This window comes from Macaca fascicularis, chromosome 7 (genome assembly GCF_037993035.2).
Source record: "Macaca fascicularis isolate 582-1 chromosome 7, T2T-MFA8v1.1".
Classification (NCBI taxonomy): Eukaryota; Metazoa; Chordata; class Mammalia; order Primates; family Cercopithecidae; genus Macaca; species Macaca fascicularis.
In genome coordinates, this window is record NC_088381.1 from 48,348,477 (window position 1) to 48,368,169 (window position 19,693).

At 41.3% G+C, this 19,693-nt stretch overlaps 1 protein-coding gene across 3 annotated transcripts in view; it reads left to right on the plus strand.

Annotated features, from left to right (window-relative positions):
• Positions 1 to 19,693, plus strand: part of THSD4 (thrombospondin type 1 domain containing 4) — a 687,670-nt gene that overhangs the window by 427,717 nt on the left and 240,260 nt on the right. The window contains exon 1 of one of the 3 annotated variants that reach the window (XM_015453017.3): positions 17,624 to 17,869. The exons of the other annotated variants lie outside the window; for them this stretch is intronic. Within the exon in view, the coding sequence (XP_015308503.1) occupies positions 17,798 to 17,869 (72 nt within the window). The 5' untranslated portion in view covers positions 17,624 to 17,797. Of the gene's footprint in view, positions 1 to 17,623; positions 17,870 to 19,693 lie in introns of those variants that run through there. 3 annotated transcript variants of the gene reach the window in all.

Consider the following 19,693-nt stretch of genomic DNA (forward strand, 5'->3'; position numbering starts at 1 on the left):
CAACTGATAGAGATGAGGAGACATGCTTCTTTCACAGATTCCTCAGATTTCCTGACTGGCCTTAGATGAAGCGCTAGCAGAGGGGGAAATCTTCATATATGGCAGGTGTTTAGGCTTCATGGATGGTAAGGAGTAAGTCTGGACTATCCATGAGCAGTTTATTATTAATACACATCACACTTCCATTTAATTTGGGTAACAGCGATGAACTCACTTCTTTGGAAGATCCTGACTGCTATGGCAAAGACTCTTTAGTTGTTTGCCAAACCTGAGTCTCTTTTCTCCTGGGTCCATAGCTAGGCCGTATTTCCCAGATTTCTTGCAGTTGGATGTAGCCAATGGAAGATGGGCCAGTCCTGGTGATCCTCCACTTTTTCCCCTCTCCATCTGCCAGGTGGATATCAGTGTCCAGTGAAACCTTGGAAACCATGTATTGAGGGGCATAGAGCCTCTGGTAGCCTGGGTCCTTCAGTGGTTGTGTGGAGCTGTGCCCTCCCTGCCCACCATCTGAGTTTTACCCTAGCAAGAAATAAGCTCTTCGTGTTAAGCCATGGAGGAGTTGTCAAGGTTCATCTGTTATAGCAGCTAGCTTTGCCTTAACAAATAAACTTGATGAAACAGGAGGTGAGTTTTTTAAACTTTCCCCTTTTATGATAGCACTTGACCACCTTCTGAACATTTTCTGTTTTGTTACTGTGGGAAAACAAATTTCATAATTACTTATCTATTCAAAATATGCTGTGTATATTGATCATAAGAAAGATGGAATGAGGTTCTCAGTCAGCAGGAAGTCTATTTGATTTTTTACCTAACAGTCTCAGTTGAAAGCTGGGGTTAGTGATTAACTACACTTATTGTGTTTTCAATCAGATTAAACACTCCTGGTGCCAGGTGCTAGGTTGAGAAGGGGAAGCTTAGTAAAGACAGAAGAAATAAAAGTAATTTTTTTCTAAATAGGCAGAAATCCAGAAATTAGACAATCACCGAAGATTTGTCTAAAGTATCCTATATAATTTTATGTTTTCTTGGACAAAGTGTACTGAAAATAGTTTTACCTTTTCTAGCCTTCAGCTTCATCAACTGTAAAATGAAGGATACTTTATCTATAGGATTTGAGAATTAAATGGGGATCATAGCTACCTCCCAGCCTAATGCCTGACATAATAAATATTAAAACCCTACCCTTTCTTAATGACCTGGTTTGTTGGGATTTGCTCGGGAGTCATGCTTATGAACATGAATGATCACCCGTGGAGACTTGTAAATTATCTGTGGCTGCTTATCCCAACATGGAATGGTGCTAGGTGGCAGTGCTTCTGTTAAGGTAACTACTTCTACAATTTTTATTGATTTCTTCTTGCCACTTTTTTTGCTGGTAGTTGCAGCCTTCAAAGCTATCTTCTTCTAATCCTTTTTATTGGGGGAAGAAAATGAAACACCCCTGGTAGAAATTATTGTTGGAAAATGAACGAGTTCTGTGTGCAAGCTGGAACACACTCCAGCGGAGAAGACTACCAGCCGAATGGCAGTTACAGCAGCTCGGGGGCCAGCACACTCAGTGCCAAGATTGGAGCTGGTTCCAGCAAGTTGAGGTTAGCAGCAGTCAGAACTCCCCAGTTCAGTACGGTGCTGCTACACTTCTTGCCAGCTCAGCTCCTGTGGCTGGGAGAAAGCGGGGAGGAAGGAGGTAAAGATCAGAGATTGAAGCAGGACAGGATAGCCAGGGTCAGATGTAACTTTAGCGATTCTTCATTGAGGAGGCCAAGCAGTGGTTTTCCGGTGTGAGTTTTTATGACACACTACTTATTTGGAGCTAAATATGACATGCCCACGTATTTAAAAGGCCCAATCATTCATTACCCAGCACAAAGACGGTAATATACACATCTATTTGAAATGGTATCAGCTCACATGTCAGTGATTTGAGGAATTTTAGAAAGGATCTCTCCCCAAAATATCTCCTCATCCAGTTTGCCTTGATTAAGGAATCTCACCCTGAAGAGATGTATCCCTTTGGATTAATGGAGCATTTGCTGTCTTTCACTCATGTGGTCACCAGATAGACATGCGTTGACACCTACTGTGCGCCAAGCCCCCGAAAAAAAACAAAAAAATCTTTACCTCTGCCTTCAGGAACCTTATTGTCCACTTGAAGAGATTATTACATGAGAAATCTGTGTTGTGGATGAGGAAAGGGGTCTAGAAGGTGAAGTGCAGGAGCTTAGAGAGAAATTAAATGGGGGCGGGGGCATCGAAGGGGATAGGGGCAGAGGTGCTAACTTAGATTTTGAGTCAGAATGCCTCTCTGGAAGAATGTGCTTCTATCTGAGACCTGAAGAATAGTCCTTGGCCAGGCAAAAGAAGGGATGAGTTTAGAGCCATAAGGAAAAAGGAGTGAACATTTGGGGCAGGAAGGAGCTAGAAGCTAGAGGGAGACCAGAGGGTCATAAGGAAGGGGGCGGGGAGTGTGGGATGGGGCTAGATCCTGCTGGGCTTCTGGGCCTGGCTAACGACTTCTTAAATTCAGACCTAAGAACTTCTTCATTCATCCTGCAGGCAATAGGAAACCCATGAAGTAATAAAGGAACGACCTGTTTCCGCTCTTGTTTTAAAATATCACTCTACTCAAGATGTAGAAATTATGTTGGAAATAGACAAGGTAGAAGCCCAGAAATCAGTTAGGAGGCGACTGAAAAAAATCCCAGGAGGTGCGATGCCTTGAATTTGTGGACACATGAAAATGGAAAGAAGTGGATGAATTAAAGACATATTTCAAAAATACAGTCAGCAAGACTCTTCTACTGCATTGTGGTTGAGCGCCTCGGCTGTGGAGACAGATCCCCTGGGTTTGAATCCCTGCTTTGCTGCAGACTTGTCATGTGATCATGAACAAGTCACTTAACCTTTCCAAGCCTTGATCTGACCTGTCCACTTGGCATGTTATTTAAATGAGAGAATACATTCATGATATCTTAACACAGCACCTAGTGGCACAAATCAAGCACTCATTAAATGTTATTCTTTTGTTGAAATGCAGGAGGAGGTAACTCTTCAATCCAGTTATCACTTAATTTGCTCTTTGTTCTGAGTTAGTTTCCCTGATATTTTCCAGCTGCCAAATAAGAGATGCAGAAACTGGGCAGAAGATGCCTGAATTCTGGGTGGAGGAAGACCAGGGCTGCATTAGAATCCCTTGTGAACTTGAAAACCACCAACCCCCTCTTCATGTTCCTCTTTTGCAGCTCACCCATAACCCCAGTCTTAAGCTTTTACTGCAAGATCAGTTTTTCCAGTTTTTTCCAGTATTTTCTCCAAGTTCTCAGCAATTTCTGTAAGTCCTGCAGCCTAAAATACAGGTCCAAGCCATGCTGAGGAGTAAGTAAGGTTACACTGTTGGGTTGATCTGCCATGAGTAGACATGCACCGGTGTTCACTGGGACCTTTGGTGCTTATTCTATAGCCTTGGCCTAGAGGGAGCGAGGCAGGAAGAGAGACATGACCCAGAAGGGTAACAGCCATCAGCAATGCCGACACTAAACTCTTAGCAGTGCCTGAAACAAGGAAGGGTGGAATTGTGTGTGTGTGTGAGTGACGGAGTCTCACTCTGTCACCAGGCTGGAGTACAGTGGTGCCATCTTGGCTCACTGCAATGTCTGCCTCCTGGGTTCAAGTGATTCTCCTGCCCCAGCCTCCTGAGTAGCTGGGATTACAGGCACATGCTGCCATGGCCAGCAATTTTTTTTTTTTGTATTTTTAGTAGAGACAAGGTTTCACCATGTTGGCCAGGATGGTCTCGATCTCTTGACCTCGTGATCTGCCTGCCTTGGCCTCCCAAACTGCTGGGATTACAGATGTGAGCCACTACGTCCAGCCAGGGTAGAATTACTTAATGAAGCATTTATCTTGCCCCATATTTATTAAACTCTTCCACTAGAGTGTTTGGTGCTGGCTGTTTATAATACAGATGTTTGACAAATCTCTTAACACATGCAAAGCCATTTTCTTTCTTTTTTCAGAAAGTAATAATCATCTCTGTTCTATTCAAAGCAGAAAATTATATTTAATTAAGTAAAATTAAGATTAGAGAATGAGTGTGTTGAAGACCCTTGGAAGAAAACCAACGAGTTGGTTGACTCTGTCATTTTCCCACTGGTAATATATTCTCAGCTCTACTGGTGGGAGTTATAAAGTTTTCCATTTAGACACAGAATGAATACCTTTGGTCATGGAAAGAAAGCCAGTCCTTCTGAGATATTCACTTACTATGTGTGTGCCTTCTGAGATATGAGTTGTATTTGCTGAGCAGTTGAGTCTTCCCTGGGTTTCTGGGATCAGGTGCCTGCAGTTTGATAAAAATAACCTCTAGATGGAGCTTTTGCATCTTTTGGCTGAGCTGAGTTGCCAGTGAGGCAAATCCCCAGTAATCTGAGCAGGATCAAAATAAACTTCGTTACTCCTTCTTGTTACGTAAGTATTGTGTGTTTGTGGTGGGAACACTAGAAAATACAGATTCACAAATGGGAGAAAATAAAAATCACCGTGCAGAGATAACCAGCATTACCATGCTGGATAATAGCCTTCTGATCACTTTTTCTGTGTGTAATGAAAATGGTTTCATCTTTGAAATCCCCTTTTGTAACTTTTTTTTCACTTAGTAAATTGTCACATCAATACAGCAAACACCAATCAGTGTCACTAAATATTACAACACCATAGTTTTATAACTAAATAATATCCCAAAACATGCAGTAAGACGTATTTAATTCAGACCTTGTGATTAAACGTTTACATTATTTAAGATTTTTCACCATTGTGAACAATACCAAGATGAAAACTTGGTATTGTAATGGGCATTTATCCTTCATAAAAATTATTTTCCAGGTGAACGTAGCAACATGTTAGTTGATTTTGTGTATCTTTGGTTACTATTAATGTTAAATTGTTTTTCGTATTAGAGTCTCATATTGCATTTGTGTATCTTCATTTGTGAACTGCCTATTCATAGTTATTCCCGTTTTTATCATTTCACTATTTTTCCAAATGAGAATAATTTTTGTTTTCTTACTATATTTTTCTGCTCACTGTAAAAACAATTAGAAAATAACAAAATTAAAAGAATGTGATACTCACCTTTTATGTTTGCTCAAAATAAAATTATATTAAGGATGGTATTTTATGGCTTACTTTTTAAAAACAGCATATTAAGATATAATTTATGGCCAGGCTTGGTGGCTCATGCTTGTAATCCCAGCACTTTGGTAGGCCAAGGCGGGCAGGTCACCTGAGGTCAGGAGTTCAAGACCAGCCTGGCCAACATGGTGAAACCCTGTCTCTACTAAAGATACAAAAATTAGCCAGGTCTGGTGGTGGGTATGTGTTTGAGGTACGAGAATCACTTGAACCCGGGAGGCAAGGGTTGCAGTGAGCCAAGATTGTTTTCTACACTCCAGCCTGGGTGACAGAGCAAGACTCCATCTCAAAAAAACAAAACAAAACAAAACAAAAAACCGTGTATAATTTATACATCATCCAATTCACTGATTTCATTTTTTTAGTATATTTATCTTCATAGGGTTGTGCAACTCTCACCATAATATAACTTCAGAACATTTTCATCACTCCCAAAAGTAATCCTATACCCATTAGCAGTCACTCCCCATTTCTGCTCACCCTCCTCGGGCCTGTGAAACAACTCATCTACTCTCTGTCTCTATACATTTGCCTATTCTGGACATTTCATATAAATGGAATCATTCAACAAATGGTCTTTTGTGACTGACTGACTTCATTTAAGGTATCTTTTCGGGAGGGGGGAGGGATTGCATTGGGAGTTATACCTGATGTAAATGACGAGTTGATGGGTGCAGCACACCAACATGGCACAAGTATACATATGTAACAAACCTGCACGTTATGCACATGTACCCTACAACTTAAAGTATAATAATAATAAATTAATTTTTTTAAAAAAAGGTATCTTTTCACGGATCATCCATTTTGTAGCATGTATCAAAACTTCATTTCTTTGTATTGCCAAACTATATTCTGTAGTGCCGATGTACCATATTTTATATATATCTATTCATTAGGTGATGGACATTTGAGTTATGTCCACTTTGGGGCTTGGGCTATTATGAATATTGCTGCTGTGAACATGTAAACATATGTTGTCATTTCTCTTAGGTACATATCTAAAATTGGAATTACTGGGTCATATGGTAATTCTACATTTAACTTTTTGATACAGCTGCAGACTTTTCCAAGGCAGCCGCACCATTTTACGTGACCACCAGTAGTATATAACAGTTCCAGCTTATCCACACCCTTGCCAATATTTGTTATCACCTATGTATTTGATTAGTGGTTTTGATTTGCATTTCCCTAATGACTCTTGATTTTGAGCATCTTTTTCTTTGCTTATTGACCATTTGTATGTTTTTTCCTGGAGAAATGTCTATTCAAATCTTTTACCCATTTTTAATTGAGTTTTCATTTATTATTAAAGTATAAGAATACTTTATAGCTTCTGATACAAGTCTCTTATCAGACATGATTTGTACATTTTTTCTCCCCCATTCTGTGGATTGCCTTTTCACCAACTTGATGTTATCATTAGCAGCACCAGGGTCTTCGATTTTGATAAAGTCCCATTTATTTGGTTTTTCCTTTCTCACTTGTGCTTTTGGTGTTACACCTATAAAACCGTCACCTAACTCAAGCTCATGAAGTTACTTCTGTGTTTTCTTCTAGGAGTTTTAAAATCTTAGCTCTTATACTCAAGTCTATATATTAGTGTCCTACGGCTTTTATAACAAATTAACAAATTGGTGGCATCAGATCACAAATTTATTATCTTCCAGTTCCAGAGATCAGAAGTCCAAAATGGGTCTCAGTAGACTGCAATCAAGGTGTTGGCAAAGCCGCAGTCCCTATAAAGGCTCTAGGAAAGGATTCCTACTTCTGGCTCTTTCCAGCTTCTGGAGACTGCCGTGTTCCTTGGTTCCCAGCTCCCCTTCACCTTCAAAGCCTGAAATGGCAGGCTGAGTTCTTCTCACAACCCTCCCTCCTCTGCCTGGCCTTTCCACATTTAAGGACCCTTGTGATTAATTGTGCCTACCTTGATAATCTAAAATAATCTCTGTATTTTAAAGTCATCAGATTAACCATGTTAATTCCATCTGCCACCTTGTTTTTCCTTTGCTAGGTAATGTAACATATTCACAAATTTCAGGGATTAGGACGTGGACATCTTGGTGGAGACATTATTCTGCCTACCATGATCTATGATTTATTTTTTTAATGGACAAGTAAAAATTGTATGTCTTGGTGGTCTTTATGGTGTACCACATGATGTTCTGGGTTTATGTACACATTGTGACTGGGTGAATCAAGCTAATTCACGTATGTATTATAAGAACACTTAAAATCTACTCTCTTAGCAATTTCCAAGTGTATAATATATTATTAATAATTATAGTGACCATGATGTAGAATCTTTGATGTGTTTTGAGTTAATTTTTGTGTGTGTGTGGGATGAGGTAGGGGTCTATCTTCATTCTTTTGCATGTAGATATCCACTTATCCTGACATCATTTGTGGAAAAGACTATTCTTCCCTTATTGATGTAGCCTACTTCTGTCTTAAAATGTAACAGCAAAATGTTGTCAGTATCAGCAGTCAATGGCATGGTCACTCTAAAGGACTGGATAGGAGTTCACTTTTTGGGTATACCATAGTGTATCTAGGACCTCCCCTATGGTTAGACGTTGAGTCCAACCTTTCACTGTTAACATTGTCTTTCTTTAAGGGTTTTGTGTTTTTAAAAATATATTGTAGACCTGAGCCCTTTCGCCCTATAAATATTGTCAGTTATCTTTGAAATCATTCACTTCTTTCCATCATCCCGGTTTAAGCTCTTAGCCCTTTTCATCTAGACTACGGCCATAATCTTCTTACTGGTCTTCCAGCTTCCATTCTTGCCTGCCTCTAATCCCTTTGCCATACAACAGAAGTAGCCCTTGCAAACTGCAAACCTGGTCCTATTACTGCTGCCCTTGCCCTTAAAATAGATTCTCATTAAGAGAAAGACAAAGTCTCTGCATCATGGCCCCTCCCTTTGTCCTCAGCCCATCTGAGGCTGGGCTGACTCCCCCTTGGTTGCTTCTGTTCAGCCACACCTCCTTCCTCTCAGGTCATCAGGAAGGCCATTATTGCTCCTCTCACAAGCCAATCTCTCTAATGAGGACAATCTTCCTATACTACCATATATTCTTCTTTTATAATTCTTTTCACATTGCAATTCTAATTGTATTTGTTGGGTTTCATTAATGTTGGCATCCTGCACCAGACCAAAAGCTCCATAATTATAAGAATTGAGTCTCTTTTTTCCTGGTTCAAGCAGATGATAAGTACTGATATTTTCAGTGAATGGACAAGTGAAATACATTCTCTACTGTATATTTGGCTTTTTTTTCTTTGTTTGTTTGTTTTTTTTTTTCCTGGGATAGAGTCTCACTCTGGCCTAGGCTGGAGTACAATCACGATCACGTGTTCTTGGCTCACTGCAACTGCCTCCTAGGTTGAAGTGATTTTCATGCCTCACCCTCCCAAGTAGCTGAGTTTACAGGCACATGCCACCATGCCCGGCTAATTTTTGTATTTTTAGTAGAGATGAGGTTTCATCATGTTCAGGCTGGTCTTGAACTCCTGACCTCAACTGATCCACCTACCTTGGCCTTTTAAGTGCTGGGATTACAGACGTGAGCCACCGTGCCCCGCCTATTTGACTTTTAATTCTGTTTATGGTATTTTCAACTTACAGAATTTTAAAATATATATACAAATATATAAATATTTTGTTTTGTGATTTTTGTCTTCATTATAGCTCTGCTTAAAAATCCCTCCCCACACTAAGAATATAGAAATATAGACCCGTTTCCTTTTACTGTTTTCATACTTCTGTTGTTTACATAAAACCTATAATCCACTCGCAGTTTGTCATTGATATAAACTGGAGAAATTACTACTCAAGTGGTTGGCCACATTCCTAACCCTTTGCCTTCCTTTCCTTGATGATTTGAAGTGACTCATTGATTGCACACGAAATCCCTCTACATGTTTAGTCAGGTGAATGATCTGTCTCTTCCGTCACTGGTTGTTTTTGCCACTGTTTTCATTATTACGGCTTCGTGCTGTGTTTTAGTATCTGACAGTTACCTTTTGTAAGAAAATAAGATTTCATAAAATAATACTTTACGTTTATGCAGTTTGAATTAAGGTTTACCAGACAGATAAGTATTGCTTAAAGCAGTGGTTCCCAAACCAGCAGGCATCCACGGGGCTTCTTATAACACAAATCGATGGCCTTAACCCCCAGAGTTCCTAATTGATAAGTCTGGGATGAGGCCTGATAGTTGCATTTTAAAACAAGTTCCCTGTTGCTGCTGATCCAGGGACCACCGTTGAGAACCTCTGTCTTAGAGCAAATACTTGAAACAAAGAATACGGTCAACATGAGAACGGTTCTGATGCATTGTCTGAACTAGCTCCCCTGTGTACTGTAAGAGTTAGGATGGGCCTGTATGGTTTTGTTTTTTTTTTAGCATCTCCCTGATTGTGTCTCTGGCGCTTCTCCCGGCCCGACTTTAAATCCCTGAACCCAGTTGAGCCAAGTAACATAATTCTCCTTTCAGTGAACCTGCAAAGTGCTCAACCTAACTGCATGGCTGCCCTGATAGTTACAAGTGCTGATCCAGCCAGGCTTTGGCCCCTTTCAGACAGAAATCAGAGAAGGGTAAAGATGCAGCGACTTCCTTTGTTGTAGATTCTCATGATTGTCCTTATCTTTAAAGAGAAGGGAGAGCAATCACCGGAAATGCGGCAGAGATCTGTTCTTCGCTTTCCTCATTTCCCACTTCTGTGGCTCTTTAATGGCTTCTTGGTTCATACAAAGGGAGAGTTAATTACTAACACCTGCTTCTGCTTCTCCTTTCCTGCATGGCCAGCTCCCTGACTGATAGCCAGCTGCTTTCTTGACAGGAGACTTTTTCCACCTATTCCACACAATGCCAGCATATGTAAAGAAATAAACGTAGTTTGAACACTTAAGCCGTACGACATGGACCTCTGTGGAGAAACCTGCATATTCTTTCTTCCTTCATAAAGGAATACACATTCTTTGCAGAAAGTAAAATAGCCTTAGAGGCGATATCTGCTATGGTTTACTCTTCTTTATTAGAGGTAGTGCACAATTATATTTTACGTGAAATGTGTTGTTTTAGGTATCATATGTTCATTTTCCCTATTTTTTGATACTCTTATTTCTACCACTAACGTTTTCTCTTTTTAGGTCACCCAAAACTTAGGTTGAAATTATTTGAATTTCCTTGAGGAATATACCTTCTGGGAATTTAGCCTCTGTGTTTTCCGTTTTCTGGTATCTAAGACGAACCATGAGAAGACCTCCCGTCATAAGCAGATAAGAGTTTGCTGTAAAGCCCACCTTTGCATCCATTCTCTTGTGTGGCATTCACTGAATCAGGCTATCTGTGTGCTGACTCTTGGGGCCAAAGAGAAAAAGACACATCTCTTGTATGGAGGACTCATTCTGTATGGATGAAGACAATGCATTTATTAACAATTATAACACATCATGATAAATATTACACTGGAGATAATCAGAGGATGGCTGGGGACAGAAGCCAGGGCACTGCCCTGAGCCTGACAGGGAGACTGATGAGATATAACTCCTAGAAAAAGTGACATTTAAGTGAATCACTGGGAGCAAGGAGAACTTGTGCATGTGTTCATTTCTATTCTTAACTATTATTACGACCATTATTTCATTTTCTTTACTTTTTTATTTTTTTGGGTGGGGGGATGAAGTCTAGCTTTGTCACCCAGGCTGGAGTGCAGTGGCGGGATCTTGGCTCACTGCAACATCTACCTCCTGGGTTCAAGTGATTCTCCTGCCTCAGCCTCCTGAGTAGCTGGGATTCCAGGTGTGCACTACCACGCCCAGCTAACTTTTGTATTTTTAGTAAAGACGGGATTTCACCATGTTTGTCAGGCTGGTCTTGAACACTTGACCTCATGATCTGCCTGCGTCGGCCTCCCAAAGTGCTGGGATTACAGGTGTGAGCCACCGTGCCCTGCCTACTTTTTTTTTTTTTTTTTTTTTTTGAGACAAGTCTCTGTCACCTAGGCTGGAGTGCAGTGGCGGGATCTTGGCTCACTGCAACCTCTACCTCCTGAGTTCAAGTGATTCTCCTGCCTCAGCCTCCCGAGTAGCTGGGATTACAGGCGCATGCCACCACACTTAGCTAATTTTTGTATTTTTAGTAGAGATGGGGTTTCACCATGTTGGCCAGGCTGGTCTAGAACTCCTGACCTCAAGTGGTCCACCCACCTCAGCCTCCCAAAGTGCTCGGATTACCAGCATGAGCCACTGCGCCTGGTCTCATTTTATTTACTTTTTGAATAGCAATACATTCACATGTTTGACAGTTCAGTAAGTATGAAAGGGAATATAGAAAAGCTGTCCACCAGTGTGGCTATTTTTCTAATAGCCACATTTTAAAAAGTAAAATGAAACAAATGAAATTAATTTTAATGCTATATTTTATTTAACCCAACATACTCAAAATATTATTTCAACATCAAATCAACATAAAAATATATGAATGAGATATTTTACATTCTTTTGTTTATGCCAAGTTTTCAAATTGTATGAAGTGCATTTTACACTTACAGGATATTACAATTTGGAATAGCCACATTTCCAGTACTCAGTATTTGTGTGTGGGTAAGTGGCTGCAGTATGAGACAGCACAGATGTGTAATAATAAATTTTCCTCTCATTTCTGTCCTGAAGCTACTCAGTTTCCCTCCCTAGAGGTAGCCATTATTAGTAGTCTCAAGTGTGTTTTTCCACAGATAACACATAGACAAGCAATTATAAACATGCATATGCAAATAATAGGATGGTAATCACACCTCTGTGCATCTTACTTTTTTCACTTAATCTTGGATATATTTCATATCATTACATAGGAAGCAAACTCAATTTTTTTGTTGTTGCTTCAGGGTACCTCATTTTATGGAGGTCACAAATTATTCAATTAGTCCCTATTGATGGGCATTTAGTGGTGTCCAATATTTGATGCTTATGAACAATTTGGGCTACATTTTAGAGACAAAGAGCAACAGGAGCTAGCTCAGTGAGGATGGGGGAGTGACTTTCTAGAGAACGGGAGTACCAGGAAAGAAGGTATGGGGTACAAGGACACATGGCATTTGAGATAATTTCTTGTGGCTTAAGATGGCTGGAGAATGAAGTGTGTGTGAACACAAGACAGGAGGAGGAGGCTGGAAGGGCAGGAAGAGAATGTATTGCAAACAGTCTTGTAATTGTCGTATGAAGGGATTTGGACTTCATCCCAAAGGACACCCATCAAAAGATTTTAAGGAGCAGAGGAGTATAAATAAATGTTTGAATTAATAAATATATGGAAGAGGAGGGACAAATCATACTGCTGAATTCTGATTAAATGTAGAAGGGATGAGAGAAACAGAAAATCACTGTTAGAACACTGCAGTAATAATTGCTGCAGGCAAAATCTACAGATGAGTATTAAAATTAGCAGAGAAAACAGGATATTTGCATAGCCTCAAATTATCTCCTCTAAAATATTTATGAATTTTTGATGGTCTTAACACATGTTCAAATATTCTTTGATACTCCCCCTCCAGGAAGGAGAGCTTAATTCTATGGGATTTACTGATTCATTTCTAATGAACAGGATATAGAAAAGGAAAAATACTACCTCTACAGTGAAGAAACCTGGCAGATACCACATGGTCAACGTGAACATTATCAGTGATAAGTCATATTGGAATAGAATACCCCTGACGAATGTGATAAGAAGGGCATTTTGCTTCTATAGTATTCTTCATAAAAACCCATTAACCCCTGTCTAATCATGAAAAAAAGTTAGAAAAAAACCAAATTGGGCCAGGCATGGTGGCTCACACTTTGGGAAGCTGGGGAGGCCAAGGCAGGCGGATCACGAGGTCAGGAGATCTAGACCATCCTGGCTAACACAGTGAAACCCCGTCTCTACTAAAAATACAAAAAAAATTAGGTGGGCATGGTGGCAAGCACCTGTAGTCCCAGCTACTCAGGAGGCTGAGGCAGGAGAATGGCATGAACCTGGGAGGCGGAGCTTGCAGTGAGCCAAGATCCCGCCACTGTACTTCAACCTGGGCAACAGAGCGAGACTCCATCTCAAAAAAAAGAAAAGAAAAGAAAAGAAAAAAACAAATTGAAGGACAAACTAAAAAATACCTGACGAGTAGTCTTCAAGAGCATCAAGGTCATGAAAAACAAAGAAAGGCTGAGAAACGGTCACAGACCAGGAGAGACCACAGAAATGTGATGACTAAATGTAATTGTGGTCTCCTGGATTGGGTCCTGGAATAGAAAAAGTACATTTTGGAGAAAAACTGGGGAAATATGAGTCTGTAGTTTAGTTAATATTATTGTGCCAATGTTAACATCTTAGTTTTCATAAATGTATCATAGTCATGTGAGATGTTAACAATGTGAAGAGATGCCATGATATTCTGTGCTGTCTTTGCAACTATTCTGTAAATCTGAAGTTATTTCAAAACAAAAAGTTAGAAAAAAAATGAGGAGAGTGACATGATTGGAATCACATTTTAGAAGATCCCAGTGGCTGCACTGGGAAAGAGGGCTGGAAGGAGAAAAGAACAGAACAAGAAGGTTGCTACGTAAAGTCAAGAGGAGATGATGGAGGGCTAGATGGGAACAGGGCAGCAGGAATATGGGGCCATAGACCTGCTGGGGAGCCCTCTAGAAGGAAACTCAATCAGACCCAGTGATGGTTTGGATGAAAAAGTGAGGGAGTGGGCTGTTGTCAGCCCCTGGGAATTATATAGATAATGATGTTATTTATTGAGATGGAGGAAACAGGAGGAAGAACAGGTTTCAGGGAAACACTAGCTCAGTTTTAGACCTGTTGAGTTTGGAGTACATTTGAGGAATGCAAGTATCCATTAGGCAACTGGGTACATCGACCTACAGGTCAGGAGGGAGACCTGGCTACAGATGATTATAGAGAGTCATGGATGTGGGCCAGGGGCGGTGGCTCACACCTGTAATCCCAGCACTTTGGGAGGCTGAGGCAGGTGGATCACCTGAGGTCAGAAGTTTGAGAACAGCCTGATCAACATAGAGAAACCCCATCTCTACTAAAATATACAAAATTAGCCAGGCGTGGTGGTGCAAGCCTGTAATCCCAGCTACTTGGGAGGCTGAGGCAGGAGAATCGTTTGAACCCAGGAGGCGGAGGTTGCTGTGAGCTGAGATTGCACCATTGCACTCCAGCTGGGCAACAAGAGCAAAACTCCGTCTCAAAAAATAAAAATAAAAAAAGAGTCATGAATGTGCAAAGAGTTGGGGCCATTGGAATGATAAGATGGCCCAACAAGGGCAGATAGAGAGGAGACAGGGCCTAGAATATAGGAATTTAGGAGCTAGACACAGGGTGTGTCAAGGAGTCCAGAGAAATGGTGACAAGGCAATGCAGTCATTAAGAGTCAGGCTCTGGACAAAGGCTTTTAGGGTCAGAATGCCAACTGCCACCTACTGTTGTGTGACATGGAGCAAATTATTTAATAAGCCTGTTATCATGGTTACATGAATCTATTTTAAAAGTTTTTAAAATAATTTTAATAATACTGGGCTCATAGTGCTCAACGAATGTTGGCTAATTAGAGGCAAAGGAAATCTAGAGTCATAGCCCTGGAAGCTATGGGAAGAGAGTGGTTCAAACAGGAGGACATACATTTCATACCCATTAAGATGGTTATTGTCAAAAAAGTGGAAAATAATAAGTGTTGTCAGGAGGTAGAGAAATTGAACCTTCGTGCATTGCTGGTGAGAATGTAAAATGGTGCCGCCACTATGGAGAACAGTTTGGTAGCTTCTCAAAAAGTTAAACATAGAATTACCATATGATTCAGTGATTCTACTCCTAGATATATATCCAAAATAATTAAAAGCAGGGATTCAAATAGATATTTGTACACCCATGTTCATAGCAGCATTATGCATAACAGCCAAATGGTAGAAACAATCCAAGTTTCTACCAGAAGGATGAATAAACAAAATGTGGTATATCCATACAATGGAATATTGTTTAACCTTATAAAAGAATGAAATTTTGATACCTGTTACAGAGTGGATGAACCTTGGGAACATGCTATGTGAAATAAGTCAGACACAAACGGACAAATACTGTAGTGTATGATTCCACTTATATGAAGTACCTAGACCAGGAAAACTCATGGAGACAGAGAGTAGCATAGAGGTTGCCAGGGGCTTGGAGGAGGGGAAATGGAGAGGTAGTGTTCAATGAATACAGAGTTTCTGTTTGGGATAATGGAAAAGTTCTAGAAATGAATAGTGGTGATGGCTGCACAACATTGTGAATATACTTAATGCCACTCAATTGTATACTTAGTAATGGTCAACATGATAAATTTATGTTGTCTATTTGTTACCACAATATTAAAAGAAAAGGAGGACATGGTTACAGAGAAGTAAATAAGTGCTAAATGATTATCTTTTGAATTTTGTGACACAGGGGCCATTGGTGACCTTTCCAGAGCCCTTGCAGTAGAGCAGAGAGGTCAAAAGATTGCAGTGGATTGAAGGATGATTGAGAAGTCTCTAGACCAGGGGCTGGCAAACTGCTGTCAAATCTGGCCGCCTGCCTGTTTTTACAAATAAAGTTTTATTGGAACACAGCCATACCCGTTCATGTGTGTGTTGTCTGTGGTTGCTTTTGTGCTATAATGGCAGGGTTGAGTAGTTACTACTGAGACTACATGGTCTGTAAAACCTAAAACCATCTGGCCTTTTACAGAAGGTTTCCCAACCCCTGGCTAGACAGTACTCCTGGTCTTTCAAGAACTTTGGCTTTCTTAAATAATTCCTGCATTTCTCGTGAGGTTACTCAGTAGATAACTTTCCCCTTCAGTTAGGGAGCAGAACAGACCCAAAGCTGAACCGTAACAATGACTAAGAAGGGGGAAGAGGAAAAATTCATTCCTTTCTTTCCTTAACTGGAGATATTATCCTCACTATACCTGTTTTTCTCTTATAGCCCTGGAAGAAGGAATGAAAGTTCTTCCCTCCCAGTCACCCGCCAAAAAACTCCCCACTGGTAAATGGTCATGTGACTGGTGATAATAAAGTTTCTGAGATGGCTGCAAACTGCAGTTAGGTTTAAAGTTTCCTCATTAATGCAGGAAAATGCTCATAACCTGAGGCTTTTCAAGTGTTTATTAATTTACTTTCTGGGGCTGGCTGCTGATACTTATTTCAGATCAAAGAGAAAGCCTGTGTCTTTAGTACTTATTGTGTGCCAGGAACTATGCCACATTTTGTGCCTAGGTGAGCTCATTGATACTCATCATAACCATTGGATGGCATTTCCCTGTTTCACAGGAGGGGAGACTAGGGCTCACCAGGGTTAAATACTCACCCAGAGACACACACGAGAGTTTGAAGTACAACTGGAGTTTAACCCACACCTGCCTAATTCCAGGACCTCAGGGTGTTTCCACTGCACCATGCAGTCATCCTAGCCTCTGTGGCCACCAAGAGCCTCAGAATAGCACCTTGAGCCCATTCCGGGCAGAATACATACTTGATGGGTTCTAATCCATTTTAAGCCATGACCCCTGCTATTTCAGGATAACAGGTGGCCATGTAAGGTGTATCTCAAGTGCACTGTAGGCTTTAGGATGACCCTTTTCCCAGCCTGCTCCCCACGCTCCCAAGCCCCACTTTGATGGTCGATGTGAGTCTACTCAGAGGTAGCTCTTATTTCTTTAAAACCATCCTGCATTTCAATGTACTCTGACAGCACTGTCTGACACTTAGGATTCACTTGTTCCCATCTTACCACCTATTTTTACATTTTCTGCAATAATTCCTCAAGCTCTTGGTTAGGCATAGTGACCCAGGGATGCAGCAAGAGGGGGATATAATGGCTTCCACAGTTTGTGTCTATACAATTGGTGCACAAACACACATCACCCTTGTAACTTCTTTCCCCGTTGAGGCTGCCCTTGATAATGCAGCTTTTAACTGCCTAGATTTCTGCAACCATCAAATCAGATCTAAAAGGGCACTCAGACATCATTCACCCAACCTTTGTACAAGTGAGAAAAATAAACTGCAGCCAGAGAGGGCTGGCAACTTGTCCAGGCAAACACAGCTTGTCAGCTCCAGATCCTGGACTAGGAAGGCCCTGGCTCTCCCCGTTCCCAGCCTGGAGCTCATCCTGCTGCAATTCACTGCCCCCTCCCTGCCTCAGTTGACGAGGTAGGGGCTGTCCCCCTGCATGTGGAGTACTTACCTTGGAACCCTTTTCATGAATGAGACCAGATGCAGAACTCCACATTGATCATTTCTGTCCCTCCCCTTTCTGCTTTCTGTTAAAGGCAGCCCCCCAGCTCCCAGCTGGCTCCTGTCCCCTCCCCCAGCCGGGAGAAGTTATTACATGAAGAGATCAGCTTACCAGTTTTCTTCAGAACAGAGGCTGAGCTCGAAGCGCCGGGTAGTACAGTGAGGGAGAGCCGAGGGAACCAGCGCGGTGCCTAGCGGAACTCCGGGGCTGGAATCCCGAGACACAAGTGCATCTGCTAGCTGTTAGCACTTGGCAGACGGAGTTCTCCTCTAGGGTAGTTCTAACTTTGGGTAATAATGTTTGTCAGCTACCTGATATTAACATTGCTCCACGTTCAAACAGCAGTGTTAGCAAGACCTGGGGGAGAGGTAAGCCAAATAAAATATCTTGTCAGAAGTTGTATTTTTTTTCAGCATTATATTTCCTCTTCTATCTACCAAGAGGGATCAGGGAATGGAATTTTATGGGGTGCAAAGAGTAATGCTTTATATTACTTTTGTAGGCTTCTCTTGCCTTTTCTTATATGAAGGCTTCTTTTCTTCTTGAAGAATTTTATAATTTCTAAAATATCATTCTGAAGCTGTCTGTACAGTTGCCACACCGGGAAGCTGCTCTGGCCTTGGTGACAGATGCCTGTAGCACGCACGTTTCTCCTGCTGTAGCAGAAAAAAAAAAAAAAAGATGTGCCATGTCAGATTTCGTTAGGGACTGTTACCTTTTGAGAACTTTTCTCTAGTGCTGCAGAGAGAATGTACATGCTAGGGGAATTGCTTTTCTTCCCTGCTTTTGCAACACTTCTCTCTTTTTTTTATTATTATTTTTTATTTTTATTTTTTGCTTTGATGTGCTTGGAAAAATCTGTGTTTAACTTTCTACCATAGGTTTGAAAAGGGATGATGATATATAACAGGGCTAGGAGTATGCCCAGATGTACCTTAGCAGGGAGACATGTTCTAAGCTCATGAGGATGATTTATTATTATTGGTTCAGTTCATATGGTTGTTGGGTACAGTTTTTTTTTGTTTTTTGTTTTTTTTAACATCAGTGATACCTCTCGGAGTCAGTTTTTGATGCAGGCAAAGAGATTGGAGTAGATGATCATTGAGCCTGGAGAGGGAAGCACCTTGGTGTATCCACCCTCACCTGCGAACAAGCCTGCAACGTATTTCCCTCATCCACTCCTTTCCTTCCTTACCCTGATGCCTGAGTAACGAAAGGACAGCCTTTCTCCTGCATCCGTCTCCCTCTTTGAAAAGCCAAGTGAAAAGTGTATCTCCTAAAAAGGCCATGAGGCCACTTCACAGCTTTGCTTTTTGTTAGCCTTGTCAGGGACCAAGCAGGCTCTGAAAGCCTAATGTAATTACTTTCCCTTGTCTAAGAAGAGTGGAAGTGGGAGTGCTCCCAAGCCCAGGGCTGCAAGGCTAGCTGTGGTTTCAGCAGGCTTGTTGCTCTGTTCAAAACAGACATGCAGCTCAGAGACATGCAGCAACGGGTCATTTGTTGTAGGCTTTTCGCCTATTAGTTACTCATGTCCTCTGCTCTGTAGATATTTTCTGGGCCTGTGGAGTGATTGAGCCCTTGAATGGGAGCAGGAGAAACTGAATGGGTGAGTGATGCTGGAAGCTGAAAGCAGACCATTGCCCTCTAGTTGTAGTTGAAGTTCACAATTTCCCTGTTGATTTTTTTAGTGTGTAGAGTAAATGACAAATGGGCTGGCCTCACTCAGCCTGGAGCACTTAAGCAGGCGAGAGGAGAGCTCATATGGAAAATATTTCTATCACCGCTGCATGCACATATGGTCTGGGGAGACCCCCGAACTGAGCAAATCACAGCGCTCCAGCAGCCCCTCAGTGGCGTGCCAATTATTCTTATTAACAGCAAGCAAAGGGCAGGCTTTAGTTACCTGCACACAGCTGGCTCGTGGGGAAGGCCACGCTGGAATGTGTGTGCCCCTAGCCTTGTGTCACGTGCAGAGTGGCAAACGGCTCTGCTTCACCTGACAATCAGCAAAGCAGATGAAAATTGAAAGGGATTATACAGGCTCACCCAAATCTCGGTGCTTTTCAGACAGTGTTCAGCGTTTGCGAGAAGGCAGAGGTTTTGTCTTATGAGTTAGAAGTGTGTGTGCTTAACATGAATAGCCAGAAAACCCGATCAAAGGTAGTGAGATGCCTGCGCTCCTGCCCCTTTGT